Here is an 18,183-nt window from a genome sequence, read left to right on the forward strand (position 1 = left end):
TTAAATAGATGGTATATTTCTGTAAGCACCATGCATACCTTTGCAAACATAGACAAATGTTTAACAACAGTAACAGAACTGTGTATCATATGCTTTGAGGAAATGTGCTCTTTTCAGCAGAAGTATTTATTTATAATGGCCTTATACTTTGATTTTTATAAGCCAGTGGTGCTCAACGTTTTGGCCATGCGGGCCAGATAAGTGGCATGGGTCTGGTCCATGGACTGGATCAGGTCCTACAAGACACGATTGGGCCCCATGTGGCCTCGGCTGGCTCCTGTATGCCTGGATTGGTCCCAGTGCCAGCTCTAAATGCTGGTGTTGGGCCCTGATGCCCTGTGCCTCTCCTGCATGCTGGAATCGGGCCCCACAGCACACCAGGATTGGGCCGCATGCTGCCTCTGCCTGGCCTTTCACATTAGGATCAGACACTGGCACCACTTCCTGGTAGAAAATTACCTGGCCCCATACACTGGGATCAGGCCTCACCCCTGCCCGGCCCTGTGTGCTGAGATTTGGCCCCACGTACTGGAATTGGGCCTGGCCCTGCATACCAGGATCAAGCCCTGTGCCACCCTGCATACCCTGTTTAGTGCTATGTGGCCCTCAGGGCTCGCTCAGGTCTGGAAATACGGCAGCGGGGAAGCAGCAACCCTGTCACCAAATTTTTGGATCCATGGGGAGCCCTGCAGAGTAGATGACAGGGCTCTGGGGGCTGCATCTGTACTGTGCCTTGAGGGCTGAGCACTCCTGTCATAAGCCAGGCACTATCCAGTTCTATATAAGCCTGAATGGCTGATCTCCAAATAAGGCCTAAGTATCACATGTTGTGGCTTTGGTAGTCCAATGTGGCACTCTTTCTTCTGGATTAGTCATTGGGAAGTGCCTCAGCCTGCTGTTAAGGGACACTGTTCTGGCAGAAGTTTGTTATTTCAAGTAAGACATCTGTGTCTGTCACATACTTTTTAGTGCCATCACTATAGCATCTAATTACTCAGTAAAGTAAATAAATGTTTTCCTTAGAAGACAACATAGTAGATTTGTGTGTGTATGTGTGTGTGTGTGTGCATATGGAAAAAGGCAAAATGCACAAATTTGAAGATGCTTAACTTGCCACATCATCTGAATGGCGTCCTATTCTCTGCATGTCACCCCCTTTTTCTATCCACTTTATGAGCTTCAGATGCGGTGTTTTATTTAAGTTAGTTGGCTTGCCTTTGAAGTCAAGGACCCTGTCTCATTTATTTTGCAAGATTTCAAGGTATCTAGCATGCCATGGGACTCTTAAAAAAAATAATACATACCTATATATCTGTGTGTGTATAACATAGAATTATTTCTGGATGAAAGGTGAGATATAAATATAAGTTATAATCATTGTTGTCATGGTCTTGATCTCAGAAAGATGTTTGAAACAGATAACCACAAAAGTTTTGTTTGGACTTCAAATCATTCAAATTGCACAATCCCAAGGTGTCTTGCGAAAAGAGTGGATAGAAGGGGAAAAAGTAGCAGAGAAAGATATGCCGTGTGGATTGGAGAAAAGACACAGAAGGTGCTGTGTAGATAGTATGCACGTATTTTGTTTTGGACCCTTCTGTGTATTTTCTTTCTTTTCTGCTTAGCACCTCTCATGTGCAGTATTTATTTCAAGTAGAATGTTTTGATCTTTAAAAATCGCTCTTTTCTTGTCATAATTTTATTTACTTGTTATTTTGCCACACTGACTTACTGTGCAGGTCATAACATTCTTGCATTTCAAATGTCAGCATGACTCTTCAACATATGAATGATAAACTAGCATTTGTTTGCTTTAAATCTCTTTAAACAAATAAGTAATGAATGACAAGTGTATTTCTTTGTTATTTGACACCTATTTAAGCTCACTACAATGTTATAACCATATGCTTTAATTATAACTTTTGATTGAACTGTATAAACCTAAATGGTCCCATCTGCTGGAGATACAGAGACTTTCTCCCTTTCAACAGTCACTTCTCCTTTTCAGATATTTTCATGGTGCAGAATGGGAAATAGTATAATTTTAATCAGTTTACCAGTTTGTTTAAAACAAAATGTTTGACTAATTTTTGTAAATTGGTTTATATTTGTTGCAGATTTAAGACATATGCAAAACTCTGTATCAGAGATAATGTTGTCTGTATATTTATAAATTTTCATATTTAAAAAGAATCATAGTTTTATATTGATGTTTAACAACAAAATTGCATTGTGTTAGATGCACAAAATTAAAAGTTGATCTCTGATTTCAATTACCTTTTTAGGATTGCTTCTGAAGGGCTCACTGTCATTAAAATATTTTTATACTTAGTATCACTTCCGATTTTGTTTTTGCATATCTGTTTTATTCTTTTTCTTTTTTTCTTTTTTGTTCTGCTTTGCCTTGTTATAAGTTCTGATGACCCAGGGTATGTCATGCCATATTCATTTCTCCTTCCACTTTTATAGCCTACTGTTTATTGTAGTTCTCAAGTTAGGTATTTGTGTATTAAATATACTGCTAAATATAATTTAATATGTACCATGACTATGTATTTTACAGTAGCTTAAATCCATTTGTGTGGTTTAATTCATTTTCTTCCACACTCATACCTTACCCTTTTATTGTTGTATATCTTACATAAGTTTGATATATAATTTATTTTTAAAATTGCCATTCATGTACTGTTAAACAATTAGACATATTTGGCAGCTTAAGCAGTTATGTAAGAAATTGAGAAGATTGTTTATTTCCCTTTTTCTGAATGCATATTTTTGTCTGTGTATCAAGGCAGCCTTAGAACCCTGGGTCCTATGAAGAAAACTTAACTTTATCATTATTAGTATTTTAGGGCTCAGTCTCTTCAAATTGGCGGAGCCAAAACGGCCACTAAAGCCTAGAAGAAGAGAGAGGAAGAAAGTTACAGCACAGAATCTATCAGATGGAGATGTAAAACTTCTGGTGAATGTCATTAGAGCTTATGACATTCCAGTGAGAAAACCAGTTATGAGGTATGAGCCTGCTAAATGGTCTCTTGTTGGAATTTTTTTCTCACTTTTTGTTGTTGTTTTTAATCATCAGCCAGACTTGCATATAAAGACCATATGTTTAAAATCCCCTTTTTTGAGTATACATGCATGTGCCAATCTAATTTTTTGGGCAACATTTTTAGTAACTATAATTTTGTTTTTAAATTATATTGTTTTTGATGCTTGTAATAATAGCACAACTGGATATATTTACAAGCTGGTTGATATTGTTTAATAATATTAATATTATAGCTTTTCAGGTTCTTTAAGATTTTAGGTTTTATAATACAGATATTATAATGGCTTTTAGGTTCTATAATACAGGCATTATAACTTTTCATGTTACCTATTTTACAATTCATTCCAGTCTATCTGAGAAAAAAAATAACTGGAAGATAATTTGTCATTTTACAAACACTAACAGCCGGACCTAAACAGGACTTTTTAATTGTATCTAGTTTCCCCTTGTCCTTAAATAAGATTATATAGACTAGAGTTAAGTTAAAAAGAAGTACAAATGCTCTTTTCTAGCAGTGATTTCATATTTCCCGATTTTCTCTTATTCTCCTCCGATCATGTATTTAAATGTGTTAACAGTGACATATTTAAGCAGTGGCTTGTACCTAATGTAGCTTCATTATGTTAAATTTGAAGGTCAGTGCTGCACTTTGGGTGCATCTGTGGAGCTGTGATGCTATGCAGAGATACCTAGGATACCTCTGAATGAGTTATCTTAGGCAGTGCAACCAGTGTAGCTGTATTAACAAGGTGTCCCACTAGAATTAATAGACCCTGGTTCACTACCAGACTCAATAGGTGTCAGTCCATTACTGTCAGAATTATACCCCTCTTAGTATTTTATCTGCTTACTGTGATTGAATTTTCATAAAATATTCACTTTGAGAAATCAGCAGGGCATATAAGAAACTTACCTATGATGATCTGAATCGGTAGTGCTCAGTCTTTTGGCTCCACTGGGCCAGATGACTGGTATGGGGCCTGTCAATAGGCCAGATCGGCCCTGGGGCTCAGCACCACCCACTCCATGCACCATGTGCTGGGATGGGATATTGGGGGCCTGGCACTGTCCTCTCCTGCTCCCCGTGCACCGTGATTGACTCCCATGGGGCTGGCAGCACCCTCTCCCACCCCTTGCATGCTGGGATTGGGTCTCAGGGAGCCAGCACCATCCTGTGTCACCCCTTCCCCCTTTTGCATGCTGGGATTGGGCCCTGGTACACTGCTTCTGCCTGCCCATGCATGCTAGAATCGAGCACCAGATCCAGCTCACAGGGCTCAGGGCTCCCCACAAGCCCACAGATTTGCCAGCAGAGGAGTACTGCCACCATTCCCCAACCACCAAACTTCCACAGGCTGGATGATGTGGTGTCACAGGCCAGGAATGGCCTGCAGGCAGGAGGTTGATCACCCTTGAACTAAATATCTGAGAAGATTTTATTTCCAAACTAGTTATCCATTTAATCGAAAGTTGAAATTAATTAAAATCATAGTATCCATTTTGTTCTCAGTAGTTCAAGAAGTAGCCTTTAAAAAAGCTATGGTCTCGTATTCTGTTCTACATTGAGCTGTTTGCCTATTTGTCACTTATTTTCTTTCACAGCAAACTTCAACAGCCATCCAGATCTTCAAGATCCTTTAATGAGATGTTTGCAGCCTCTCCATCACCTCAGAGCCCAACCCATAGTATAGATTGGGCATTTAACCAGGTATAAAACTGACAGTTTTGCACAGTCATTTAGTTATAGAGGTGGTGATCTGCTAAGCAGTAACTTTATGGATAAAATATTACCAGCAGGGCTGGCATTAGGACTACCATATTTTCTTGCATACAGCACACCCCAGAATATAATATGGCTCTTGCTTTTGAAAGGCAGAATGAAGAAAAATATTTTTCCAGATTTATAGTTGCATAGAACGGGAATGGAGCCTAATCTTCAGCTGATTCACCCTCCCTTCCCTGCTTAACTAAAGCTGTACCCCAGTTGCTGATAAAGACTGATATGCACTGCTGGATTTATGATTCTGAAAACAGCTAAAGAGTCTCTAGATCTGTGAAACAGGAGGAGAAACCAGTAGAAGCTAGCAAGCAGCAAAATTGCCTTAAGTGAAGTTAGCTTGATTAGTGGAACAGCAAAACCATTAAAAAGGACAGATGCTGTGAATATAGTATATCTGGACTTAGGCAAGGCTTTTGACAAGGTCCTGCATGACTTTCTTATAAACAAACTGGAAAAATGTGAACTAGATAAAACTTCTATAAAGTGGATAGATAACTGGCTCAATAGCCACAAGCAAAGGGCAGTTATTAATGGGTTTATGTCAGAATGGCAGGACCTTTTGATTGACATGTCCTCAGCCCTGTGCTGTTAACGTGTTTATTAACATTTTGGGTGCTGGCATAGAAAGCCTCTTGACCAAGTTTACAGACAGTACAAAACTTGGAGGAGTTGAGAACACATTTAAGGATGCAAGTGTAATTTAGAAGGATCTTAACAGATTGGAAAGTTGGGTTAGAGCTAACAGGATGAAGTTCAATGTGGACAAATGCAAGGTGCTGCACCTCAGAGAGTAATCAAAAATATAAATATAAAATGGGTGACACCTTGCTGGATGGCAGCACCATAGAAGAGAATTTGGAATGCTTGGTATATCACAGACTGAATATGAGTATGTAGCACGATGCAGCCACACACAAGGCAAATGCCGTTTTTGGATGCATCGACACAAACATTTAGGTGCAAGACACAGGAGGTAATAGTGCCTCTCTGCTTAGCACTGGTTAGGCGTCATCTGGAATACCATGTGCAGTTGTGCAGTCCATATTTTAAAAAGGATGAGGAGAAGGTCCAGAGTTAGAGAAGAAGTTAGAGAAGATCCAGAGGCGGGCAACAAAGATGGTCAAGGGCTTGGAAAACATGTCATATGAGGAAAGGCTGAAGGAGCTAGGCTTGTTTAGCTTTCAGACAACGTATTTAAGAGGGGACATGATGGCAGTCTTCAAATACTTGAAGGGCTGCCATAAAGAAGAGGAAAAGAACCTTTTCTCTCTTGCTGCAGACAGGAGGACACGAATGGCTTGAAGTTGCAGCAAGATATCTGGAAAAATGTCTTCATTGTGAGAATAGTGAGGCAGTAGAATTGACTGCCTGGGGAAGTTGTGGACTCATCATCACTGGAGGTGTTCAACAAGAGGTTGGACAGCCACTAGTCGGGGTTGATCTAGGTGTAGGTATGTCTGTGGCCCCCTGTGGCAGGCCATCTTTGGTGCCCACCACTTTAAGGAGCAGGCTGTGGAGCAGGTGTGGCCTGGCCCAGTTAGATGGCCACATGCCTGAAAGGGGGCCACCAGATTGTAGCAGGCAGCCTCCTGCTTATGACCAATTATTAAGTTCCAGCAAAGTGTAGCAGGCGAGTCAGGTGGGAAAACTGCCCTAGACAGGTAGGCAGGCCAGTGTCATGACCGGCCTCGAGATGGCCCCCTGTTGCACCTCCTCTACATGTTACATTTAAGGCATGATTAACCAGGCAATCATGGCTTAAGTTGTGACCCAACTACATGTTCAACTAATTAATGATATGATAAAACAATGAATAAGCTACAAAGTGGTTCCACAAAAAATGTGTGATAATTGTGCAATTTGTTCTAATCATAACATTGATTGAACATATGGCTAAGTGCTTCCCTGTGGCTGGGAACCCCACCACCAAGGGGCTCTCAGCCATAGGGATGCACCACCTGACAAGGCTCACAGTGGCAGAAGCATTGTTAGCTGAGCACTTACATAAACACCCAAGTTTACCTGTTGCAACCAAACTATCATAGCCTTCATATATTATTTGTTTTTAACTTGGTGAATGCTCTCTAGAAGACAATTTTCAAATATTCTTTTAAGCTTTTTATGGAGTTCTGGTTTTTTATGTTAATTCTATTTTGAAGGTGTTAGTCCGTCCTTTTGTAGAAGTTTCTTTTCAGCGAACAGTCTGCCGAACCACAACAGCAGAGGGACCAAACCCCAACTGGAATGAAGAGCTGGAACTTCCATTTAGGTATGAGTAAGATCAAGCAAGTTATTACTTCTGCCCTTCACAGTATTGTAAATGCTGGCTAGGATTAATTGATTCTTTTGAACAATGTGTATGAAGTCATAGGTGGTCGCTTTTCATAGTTTCATAGTTTGTAGGGTCAGAAGGGACCTGAGCAGATCATCTACTCCGACCCCCTGCCATGGCAGGAAAGAATACTGGGGTCAAATGACCCCAGCAAGATGTTCATCTAACCTCCTGTTAAAGACCCCCAGGGTAGGAGCCTGCACCACTTCGCTTGGAAGTTGGTTCCAGACCCTAGCCGCCCTGACTGTGAAGTAGCACCTCCTGATATCTAACCTAAACCTACCCTCTGCCAGCTTGTGACCGTTATTCCTGGTCACTCCTGGTGGTGCTCGGGGGAACAGTGACTTCCCCAATGCCTGCTGATCCCCCCTGACTAGTTTATAACAGGCCACAAGATCCCCCCTCAGCCTTCTCTTGTGGAGGCTGAACAGGGTCAGGTCCCGCAGCCTGTCCTCGTAGGGCCTGCCCTGTTGTCCCCTGATCATACGAGTGGCCCTCCTCTGGACCCTCTCCATGCTGTCGACATCCCTTTTGAAGTGCGGCACCCAGAATTGGACGCAATACTCCAGCTGCGGCCTGACCAGTGCTGCATAGAGGGGGAGGATCACCTCCTTGGACCTGCTCGAGATGCATCTGTGGATGCATGCCAAGGTGCGGTTGGCCTTCCTGACTGCCTCCCCACACTGCCGGCCCATGTTCATCTTGGAGTCAATGATGACCCCCAGATCCCTTTCCGCCTCCGTGCTGACAAGAGGGGAGTTCCCCAACCTGTAGGTATGGTGCCGGTTGTTCCTCCTGAGGTGCATCACCTTGCACTTGTCTGTGTTGAAACCCATCCTATTCTCGTCCGCCCACCCTTGTAACCTGTCTAGGTCTGATTGTAGCCTGCTGCATCCTTCCAGTGTACCCACGTCCCCCCACATCTTAGTGTCATCAGCAAATTTGAACAGGGTGCTTTTTACCCCCTCATCCAAATCGCTGATGAAGATGTTGAACAGTGCGGGCCTGAGGACCGAGCCCTGAGGAACCCCACTGCTCACGTCCTTCCAGGTTGAGAAGGACCCATCTACTACCACCCTCTAGGTGCGGCCCTCCAGCCAGTTGGCGACCCATTTGACTGTGTGGGTGTCTACACCACAGCCCCCCAGTTTCTTAATGAAAACGGGGTGAGAGACAGTGTCAAAGGCCTTCCGGAAGTCCAGGAAGACTATGTCCACTGTTACCCCTGCGTCTAACGATCTGGTGATCTGATCATAAAAGGCCACCAGGTTGGTCTGACAGGACCTGGCACTGATGAGCCCATGTTGGTTGCCCCTAAGCATGCAGTCTCCTGCTGGCCCCTCCTGGATGTGTGCCAGCATAATTTTCTCGAACAGCTTGCCTAGGATCGAGGTGAGACTAACCGGCCTATAGTTTCTCGGGTCCTCCTTCCTGCCTTTTTTGAAGATGGGGACCACGCTGGCCCTCTTCCAGTCCTCCGGTACCTCACCAGAGCACCACGAGCACTCATAAAGTTGTGCCAGGGGACTTGCAATGACCTCGGCCAGTTCCTTTAGAACTCTAGGGTGGAGATCATCCGGGCCGGCTGACTTGAATATGTCCAACCCCTCCAGAAGCTCCCTAACTAAATCCTCGCTAATTATTTTTTTCTGGGTGGGAGGAGGGGGATAGATGATGGACATGTGGAAAATATTATGCATTTCAGTTAACAGCTTTTTTTTTTTGAGAGGAGCCAGGGCCCTCGGGCCCTCCACAGACTCGGCACCTCTTTGTAAATTTGTATTTTTCTGCATTCTCTATAAATTGCTTTTTTTCTTGGTAGAGCTCCCAATGGTGACTACAGCACTACCAATTTGCAAGCAGTGAAGGACGAGGTGTTTATTAATGTTTTTGATGAAGTACTGTATGATATCTTGGAGGTGAGAGGTCATTTTTTATTCAGTGTCTTTGATACTAGCTGCAAACACATGGCCACATGATCTGGGAAAATTCTCTTGAATTTGTTTTCCTGTTAGAAAAACTTACCCACAAACCTTTAAACAGACATTCTAATGCTGACACTGCGAGTGTACTTGCCCCTGTGCACACATCTCAGCATGCTCTGCAGGCTCCCTCAGCACAATGTGGGAGATTGTAAAGGGAATGTGTTCTGCTCCTTGTCCTGCTGGAGCGGTACAGTCCAGCCCAAGGAACACTGTCTCTTGCAGAGGAAAAGGGGTGGGAGCAAATCACCCTGGGATGCTAGACTGTGCTACAGCTTGTCTCAGAAAGGAAAGTGTAAAGACATTTCACTTTCCCAGAACAAACTCACCTGGAAACAATTTAAACTTGGTTGTTCCCAAGTCATTTTTTCTTATGGAGCAGCCATTTTTGCTCTAGGAAAAAATTCTGAAAATCTGCGCACTCATGATTACTACTAGTAGAGCAGTGATTCTCCCACTAGAAAACAAATTTCTATATGAGGCCATATGAACATTAGAAAATATTATGGCTCATGTTTTCCATGCACATAAGAGAAATAGGCTAAAGAGGAGTGAACAACATAGATGTATAAATTAAGTCTGTGACCTGAGTTTTAAGCAATATATTCACCATTCTCCCATGCACTTTTCCATTTCCCTTTAACATCCTTGCAGTTGGCCCATGCCTTGAGGTTAGGCAGGAGTAGAGGCCCAAGGATCAATTCAAATTGCCCTTGCATCAGCAACCAAAAAACTATCTAAATCCAGTACACTTCTCAATTAGGTCTTCACCAATTCTTTGGCATTCATACTTGGATACATATGCGCACTCACAAGCAACTCTGTGATCACTCACTTCTGCAGCTAACTCCCCCATAAGCATGAGGGGAATTCAGGTAGGCCAAGGGAGATATCCAAGCTGTTCTTAAATCCCCAGAGTACTAAACAGACTAAGTAGCTGAATCCCACCCTTTTCCCCAAGAAAAATGGAACTCCCAACATGCACAAGACTCCTGCCGTACAGAGATTTGGGACCATTTAATAGAAACTCTTTGTAGCAGAGATTGTCTTCTTTTAGTAGTGCATTATTTTAATTATTTTGCTAACTTGATTAAACCATTGGTTAAGTTTTAAAAAATGGTCTGTGTGTAATGGGGCCTCACAGGATTATTAACCTAATATCTATTTCTTGTAACTTTCCTATAGGATGACTGTGAAAGAGAAAGTGGAATCCATACTCGTGTTGAGAGACACTGGCTGGGATCTGTTAGGATTCCATTTACTACCATATATTTTCAAGCAAGGGTATGCACTGGTGAAGTGGAATAAGAATTTTAAAACGTTCATAATGAATGGGTTGGAAGAGACTCGTAGTCTAATAGACTTTTGGGTATAAGTAGATGTAACAGTTATACTGATTTCCAGAGGATAACAGAGACTCTTGAAATGGGTATTTAAATCCATAAAGATTTATTAAATACATTCCAGTGTCTCATATTAGAGTATATATAACCACAGCCCTAGTCCCCACCTCTGCATACTTAAGAGAGATTCTGTATCAGTTGCATGTAGCTTTACCCAGAAGTTCTCTCTGGTTGAGGTTAGTATAACCAATGCCTCATTTGTCAGGACTGTTCTGCCATTTTGGTTCATTTGGGATTTCTGGCTCCTCCTTCCTGAGGAGGTAAATGAGGCACTTTGTTCATGTGAATTCCATGACCCATCCTCCTTCCCAGATATTGCAGAGTCCTTTAGGTTTGGAACTAGGAAAAGTGACTGGGCCAACTTCATGCTTTTATTCAGTTGGATATAGGATGAGAGAACGTGCAGGACTCCAGCAATGCATGAGAATTGGACTTGTGCAAATGGAGCTCATGTAAAAAATATTTTAGAAAGCCACAGCTACTGTAAAACAAGAAATTCAGCTGTCAGATCCAGGTCATACAAGTTTAAATGTTACCATTCTCCCAAGGATATTTATTCTGCATCTGCTATTTAATCATATTATATTATCTGCTTCTCTGGTGAATGTAAAGATATGACAAATGATACTTAATTCAGAGCATCAACATGAATGTCCCAATTAGTATATTCAAACGCAGTATACTAATTCTACTGTGCATTAGTGTGGTGGGCGAAACCCATGCTAATGCACAGTAGATTTAGTCTACTGAGGCATTAACATCACATTAATTTGAGCTAAGGTGCAGTAGTGCCAATTATAGTGCATTTAGTACCTGTTATTACAGGTACTACTACCATTATTATGGCGCATTAATGAATGTAAATATGTCCAGTGTTATGTTGAACTGATTTATTAGTAACATATAAGAAAATTATTTCTTAAAGATTTAGTATTGTAAATTTTATGTTAAATCTTAGTTTCCATTCGTAGCAAATAAATTAAAACCCTACTTTAACTAATTAAACTTAATTTGAAGTATAAAGCAGTTCATAGTTCTTCTATAATTAAATGATTTAAGTGTCATACAGTCTGACGTGACTCTTTCTGTTGTCTGGAGAAGTAAGTAAAGAAGCTGCCAAAGTAATAAAATGAGAGGGGTAAGTAATAAAATGAAATCCCCAAATACAGCAAATAATAAATGTATCTCAGGAACCATTGTTTTTTTTACTTTGATGGAATTGTTATTCTTGGTAACAAATGACTGAGTTTGCATTAATATCTGTCTATCTGTTCTAGATCGATGGTACATTTAAGATAGACATTCCTCCAGTCCTTCTTGGCTACATTAAAGAAAAGAATCTAGGAAATGAAAGAGGTTACGATTCCGTCCGAAGCCTCAGTGAGGGTTCCTATATAACACTGTTTGTTACTGTTGAACCACAGCTTATTCCTGGAGAACCAATTCGAGACAAGGTAACTCCCTTCAGATGTTATTTAAAGCAGTCATTCTTATATATTATATAACACGAATACAGATTTTGCCTTTTTCACTTTTACCATGTAATGACATTTTTTTCACTTGAATTAGACTTGACTCAGTAATATTCTAACTGACCTGTTAGCATGCTTGACAGTTTGCTTGAATATTTTCATTCTAAAAGTAATGCTAAAGTACTTTTTGTTTTCAAACTGAGCTGAAATCCTTACTGACTGATTCATCTTCAGTAGAATTAAGTTCTTTTTAAAGGTCCGCTGTTAGCAGACCTGAGTATTTGTTGTTCGTAATATTCAAAGATCTATTTTGCAGAAGTATTGAAGTCTATGGCTTATTAGTCACAATTTGAACTTTGTTGCTGAGCCAGAATCAAGGTATAAATTAGAAAGCTTTCATAGTTTTTTAGGGGCTGGAAGGGACCTTACAGATCATCGAGTCCAGCCCCCCTGCACTTGGGCAGGAAAGACTGCTGGGATTTACCTCAGCTGTGTGAGAATAACTTACCAGCTCTTTGTTTTAACTGCTCATGAAAAGCAAAGTTTGGATTCACTTTCCATGTTTGTATAACTTTTGTTTCATATGAGCATTCTTGCTTATTATCACGCAGATATTTATGGAAAGTGAATGTAGAATAGGTACATACCGAATTAATTAAAAATGTACTCTGAACATTTTTGTAGTGTTTGCTAATTAACACTGTATTGTACTGGCTACAAGTCTACCCTTTTCTGTCTTAGGCTAGGGATGGAAATTACACATAAAATTGTATAAGTGATCAAAAAGCCATTGTAACACAAAAACATAGATTGCTTTCAAAATGGCTGAAACTGATAAACCTAGATGGATGTGGTATCAGACTTAACTGATTTAGGTTAAATTGGTTTATTGAACTTCTGTCCCAGACCCCCTCCAGATACAAGTTAACTTAGTCCCTCAGCATCCCCGGATGCTTTTCATTTCCCCTGCAAACCCACCCCTCACAGGGTGGGCAGGCTAGCCTTGGCCCAAGGTGTCTGTTTCAGCTGAGTGGGGAGGTGTGCTCTAGCCCCCCATGGCTTCTGGCCTAGGCTGCTGCAGGCATGTGGCTGCATTACCAGAATCAAAAGCATTACCAGAATCAGAATCTGTTCACTTACTGATTCGATCTCTGCAGTTTAGAGTAACCTGCAAAGATTGAATTAATTCAGCCTAGTGCTTTTTGACTGTCTGTACTTGGCCCTAAAAAAGTCAAAACTCATCCCCAATATATGTGGGGTCATTCTATAGTTGGACCTCCAGCAGTCTTTAATTTTGAATTTGAAATATTTTTGTGCATAAAAATAACAAATCATAATTTTTTTCAGAGTCATTTTCAGTTTAGGATTTTAGTGCAATTAACCCTTGGGGTTCTTTCCTTGGATATTGGGTTTTCCTATGGCATTTTGTAAGGGCAGTAGTGATTCAAAATCTATCTGTAGTCATTAACTTATATTCAGGAAGAAAAACTGTTTTGTTTTTTCCTAAAATTGAACCTGAGCATGTAAGATCAATTTTTATGTAGCGTTAATTTAAAATTGGAACACTACATTTTAATATGCCATTCAGATATAGCATTTATTGCCATTTTTCTGCCTTCCTATAAATTGCTTGAAGATAACTGTTTCTAGATAGTGTTTATTTTTCTGTATCATTTTTTAAAGGACATGATCTAGCAACAAAAAATGTTCCAGGCTTAAACCATGCCAACTTGTAAACCAGTGCACCTCCTGTCACTTCTTGTAGCACTCTGCAATTTAGTGGTAAGAGGCAGTCAGGATGTATTTGTGTTTCTTTAGCACATGCAGCAGCAGTTTTGTTCTTGCTTCAGACCTAACAGCTGCAGTGGCAGTTTATTGGAAGACGAAGAGTTTAGGAGAAGGAATCATATCCCTGCATTATACAAAATTAAAATTAAGCACATTTGGAATTCTGGAAATAGAATTTGTGTAATGCCTTCAGGAATTAGTCTTGTAAAATATCAGTTCAGGTTATTTGTTCAGCACTTGTCTTATTTCTTTCTGGCATGAACAGAGGGGGGAAAATATCACACATAATTTGATTCTTCCCTGGTCTTAAATTCAAGGCAACTTAGCCCAGTGTCATGGCAAATTAGTACGATGTTAAGTTGCAAAAACTTACAGAACAGTCTTGAAGCTTCTTTTTTAAACCAGCCCACTTGCATAGTCTTAGTCTCAATTATTGACTTCAGGGAGACAAAAAGTTTGTTTTTGAATCTACAGTGCTCACCAGTTTTAGAAAGAATTGTTCAGATAAATTTATATTAAATTCTGTTACTTGATAAAAAATTCAGAGTTGTTTCTGAAATATCAAATGCAGTATTTTTTTTTAATTAATTTTGAGCTTTCTCTTATATAAAGAAATTATGACCATAATTTCAGAATTTGTGCACATATATAATCTGTTGCCCAGTTTCCACTGTAGTATGTAACACTGTGGTAGTATTGAACGCAGTTCTTAAATTGGGTATTAACATTTATACAGACGATACCAACCACTGGTAGAGATGGGCCAGCAGCAGGGAAGAGCAACCAGTATGATTTCATTAGAGGTAGGTCCTGTCAGACCAACCTGATTGCCTTCTACAATCAGGTCACAAAAGCATTGGGCACAGGTGTTGCAGTGGATGTAGTCTTTCTGGACTTCAGGAAGGCCTTTGACACCGTCTTCCACCCCATTCTCATTAAAAAACTAGGCGACTGTGGCATTGATGCCTACACAGTCAGATGGATAGAAAATTGGCTGAGGGGTCATACTCAGAGAGTGGTAGTGGATGGGTCATATTTGACCTGGAGGGAAGTGGGCAGTGGGGTGCCCCAGGACTCTGTTTAATCTGTTAATTAGCGACTTGGACAAGGGGGTAAAAAGCACCCTGTTTAAATTTGCAGATGACACCAAGATTTGGGGTGAGGTGAGCACGCTAGAAGGGAAGGACAGATTACAGCAGGACCTGGACAGGGCACAGGGGTGGGCAAATGAAAATAGGATGGGATTCAATATATCACATGCAGTATTTTTTAATTAATTTTCAATTTTCTCTTATTTAAAGAAATTATGACCAGAATTTCAGAATTCTGAACCAGCAGCATACCTACAGGCTGAGGAACTCCCTTCTCAAAAGCACAGTGGCAGAAAGAGATCTTGGAGTCGTTATTGACTCCAAGATGAGCATGGGCCGACAATGCGAGAACACAGTCCGTAGGGCTAACCGTACCTTGTCGTGCATCCACAGATGCATCACAAGCAGGGCCAAGGAGGTGATCCTCCCCTCTATGCGGCACTGGTCAGGCTGCAGTTGGAGTACTGCATCCAGTTCTTGGCACCGCACTTCAGGAGGGATGTGGACAACATGGAAAGGGTCCAGAGGAGGCCACTCGCATGATCAGGGGGCAGCAAGGCAGATCCTACAAGGAGAGACTGCAGGACCTGAACCTGTTCAGCCTTCGCAAGAGAAAGCAGAGGAGGGACCTGGTGACCATCTGTAAACTTACTAGTGGAGACCAGCGAGGATTGGGGTAGACCTTGTTCCCCTGAGTGCCTCCCGGATTAACAAGGAATAACATCCATAAATTGTTAGAGAACAGGTTTAGACTAGACATTAGAAGGCGCTACTTCACAGTCAGGGCAGCTAGGATCTGGAACCAACTTCCAAGGGAAGTGTTGCTGGCTCCTACCTTGGGGGTCTTTAAGAGGAGGCTTGATGTTTTACCTAGCTGGGGTCATTTGAGCCCAGTTTTCTCTCCTGCCCACAACAGGGAGCCAGACCAAAAGATCTACAAGGTCCCTTCTGACCCTACATCTATGAAACACTTTAATTACTATATTTTCTCACATACAATACACACTTTTCCCCCAAAATCAGTCCCTGAAAATTGGGGTGCGTATTTTAAGCTGGGAAGCTGTTTTCTTTGCTGGAGAAGAAGCAAACGTAGAGAGACAGCTGCATCTTGTGTCCACTCAGCAAGTTGAAGGGCCAGAGTCTTGTGTTGACCTGCTCCTGCTGTAGCTGTTGTCTGAGCACGGTAGCATGTTCCTGAAGCAGTGAGTGTGCTGCCAGTAGTATCTTGATGAAGCTTATGTGGAAATGACACATTATTTACAGGAACTTATACAAAGAACTACTTACAGTAAAGAAATAACAGTCTTGCAAGGGTCTGGGGGCCTAAGTTTTTGGGACATACGGTAAGTCTTCTTGGGAATATAATGTGTCCAGGAAGTGTGGCATTCCAGGAGACAGTTTTGCCATACTAGAAAGTTCCTGATGCCACACTTTCAGGACCATTCTGTGTTCCCAGGAGGACTTTTGTCACACAGTTGTCCATAACTGGAGAAATCTTTTTTTTCTACATTCTGCCTGTCAAAAACAAGGAGGAGGGGTGTTTTTTGTGGATGTGTTGTATGTGAGAAAATACCGTAATAGAAAGGTTTGTCTTTTCAATAGTTCTTTTAGATTTCACTGACATTTTTCTTTCATTTCAGAGATGATAGTACTAGCTAGCTGTCCGTAGCCAGACTTAAGATGTAAGAGCTAGAAAGGGAAAGGAAATATTGTCCCTTCTGAAGATGGAGCAAAGAGCTTTATCATGATATAGAGAATGAGAGAAAGAACATAGGAACCCTTTTCTAAATGTCACAGAACAATAGTTGTAAAAGCAGAATTGTTGATAATAGTATATTTCTCAATAGTACCAGAAGTAGGCAGATATTACTGAGGTAAAAAAGCTATTAGCGTATGTTTTCTATTAATGTTTGAAGAATTAAAGTGAGTGGAAAAAAAGGCTGTGATGAATTGTTCAGTAATTTATTGCATTGTACTTTAGCTTGAGCTATTCATTCACTGAGTCTGCTTTTGAGCTTATACTATGTATAAGACAGTTTAAGAATTGTAACTGTTGACTAATGAACAAAAGCCTTTTTATTTGCAGTTAGTTTGCAAAACAGATTATTACTTCACTGAGCCAAACCAGATTACTACCTTATCAGGCATTCTGTATAGCTTTCAAGTGATCCAAATTCGAAGGGAAAATATACAGAAAACAATAAAAAAGCGGCAGTATTGGGAGAGAAAGAGAAAATGAATACATTAAACAGCAGATTGTTCTATTTAAGTCAAAGTGCATTTTATTTTTTAGTTGTGTATATACAGAAAAGCATGCCAAGCTTCACAAGACTTCATGTGCTTGTCTTCTAAATCTCTTGACCCAAAAATAAAAAAGTAATTGTATTTTGTGTTGAATGTGACCCCTCACAAACAAAACGTCTTGTACAGTTTTCAGATGTTTAATGACGAGAACTGTGGCTACTGACAGACATGATTAAAAAAAAAAAAACCCAAAACCTGCTTTACTGGAAGAAGCAGCACATTTGTTTGACCCAGCTCTGCAGCGTCACGTGCTTCAGTGGGGCTTTTTGGCACATATATCTAAAGCTGATTCAATTAGCTATTAGATAAGAGTCCTAAAAAAGCTCCACTGAAGTGCCCGATCTATACAGATGTTGGGTGGGCCAGGTCAAACTAATGTGATGCCTCTTCTAGGCATGTGCTGGGCTCAGTGCTGGGGTGTGCTGAGTTTAAAGTAAAACACTTTTTGTGGTGTTTTTTTAATTAATCTGTAAGCAGCCTGTGTGTAGCTAATTGGATGGCTCAGCACATTTCAAAGAGAATGTAAGGCTTGATCCAGTGTCTGTTGAGTTCAGTGGCCTCTAGATCAATGCATGTAACCTTTCAATGGTGTGTTATTGTTTCAAATACAGCTTAGATCTTCACTGAAAAAAGTCACTACGAGTGAATGGCTATTTGGTGACCTATATAAAAGTAGTGAAACTTAGCTCTTCATGGACACATACCTGCATTTCACAGCTGCATCAACTGTTTGTGCTGTTGATTTCAGCCCAGAGGGCAAAGATAGGTCAAATCTTGAACAAGTCTCTGGGGGTGCCTGTACATGTGCTCAGAAGTCAGGGAGGGAGTGGTGTTTTAATTAGAGCAGTTCCTGGAGAACCACTTTAATTAAAGTGCCTCACCATCACATATACTAAGCTCTTGTAGGTTTAAAAATGGTTGCAGGATGCTTTATCTAAATCTGATTTGATGAGGTTTAGATAAAGCACCCCAGCAGCCATTT

At 40.9% G+C, this 18,183-nt stretch overlaps 1 protein-coding gene across 3 annotated transcripts in view; it reads left to right on the forward strand.

The window, feature by feature from the left end:
* Positions 1-18,183, forward strand: part of CC2D2A (coiled-coil and C2 domain containing 2A) — a 118,490-nt gene that overhangs the window by 78,362 nt on the left and 21,945 nt on the right. For all 3 annotated transcript variants that reach the window (XM_090035618.1, XM_090035620.1, XM_090035621.1), the window contains 6 exons: positions 2,845-3,012; positions 4,652-4,757; positions 6,989-7,098; positions 8,984-9,080; positions 10,329-10,427; positions 11,824-12,000. In XM_090035618.1, the coding sequence (XP_089891744.1) occupies positions 2,845-3,012; positions 4,652-4,757; positions 6,989-7,098; positions 8,984-9,080; positions 10,329-10,427; positions 11,824-12,000 (757 nt within the window). The remainder of the gene's footprint in view (positions 1-2,844; positions 3,013-4,651; positions 4,758-6,988; positions 7,099-8,983; positions 9,081-10,328; positions 10,428-11,823; positions 12,001-18,183) is intronic.

The sequence above is a fragment of the Crocodylus siamensis genome, chromosome 2 (assembly GCF_052110815.1).
Source record: "Crocodylus siamensis isolate JL-2025a chromosome 2, ASM5211081v1, whole genome shotgun sequence".
Classification (NCBI taxonomy): Eukaryota; Metazoa; Chordata; order Crocodylia; family Crocodylidae; genus Crocodylus; species Crocodylus siamensis.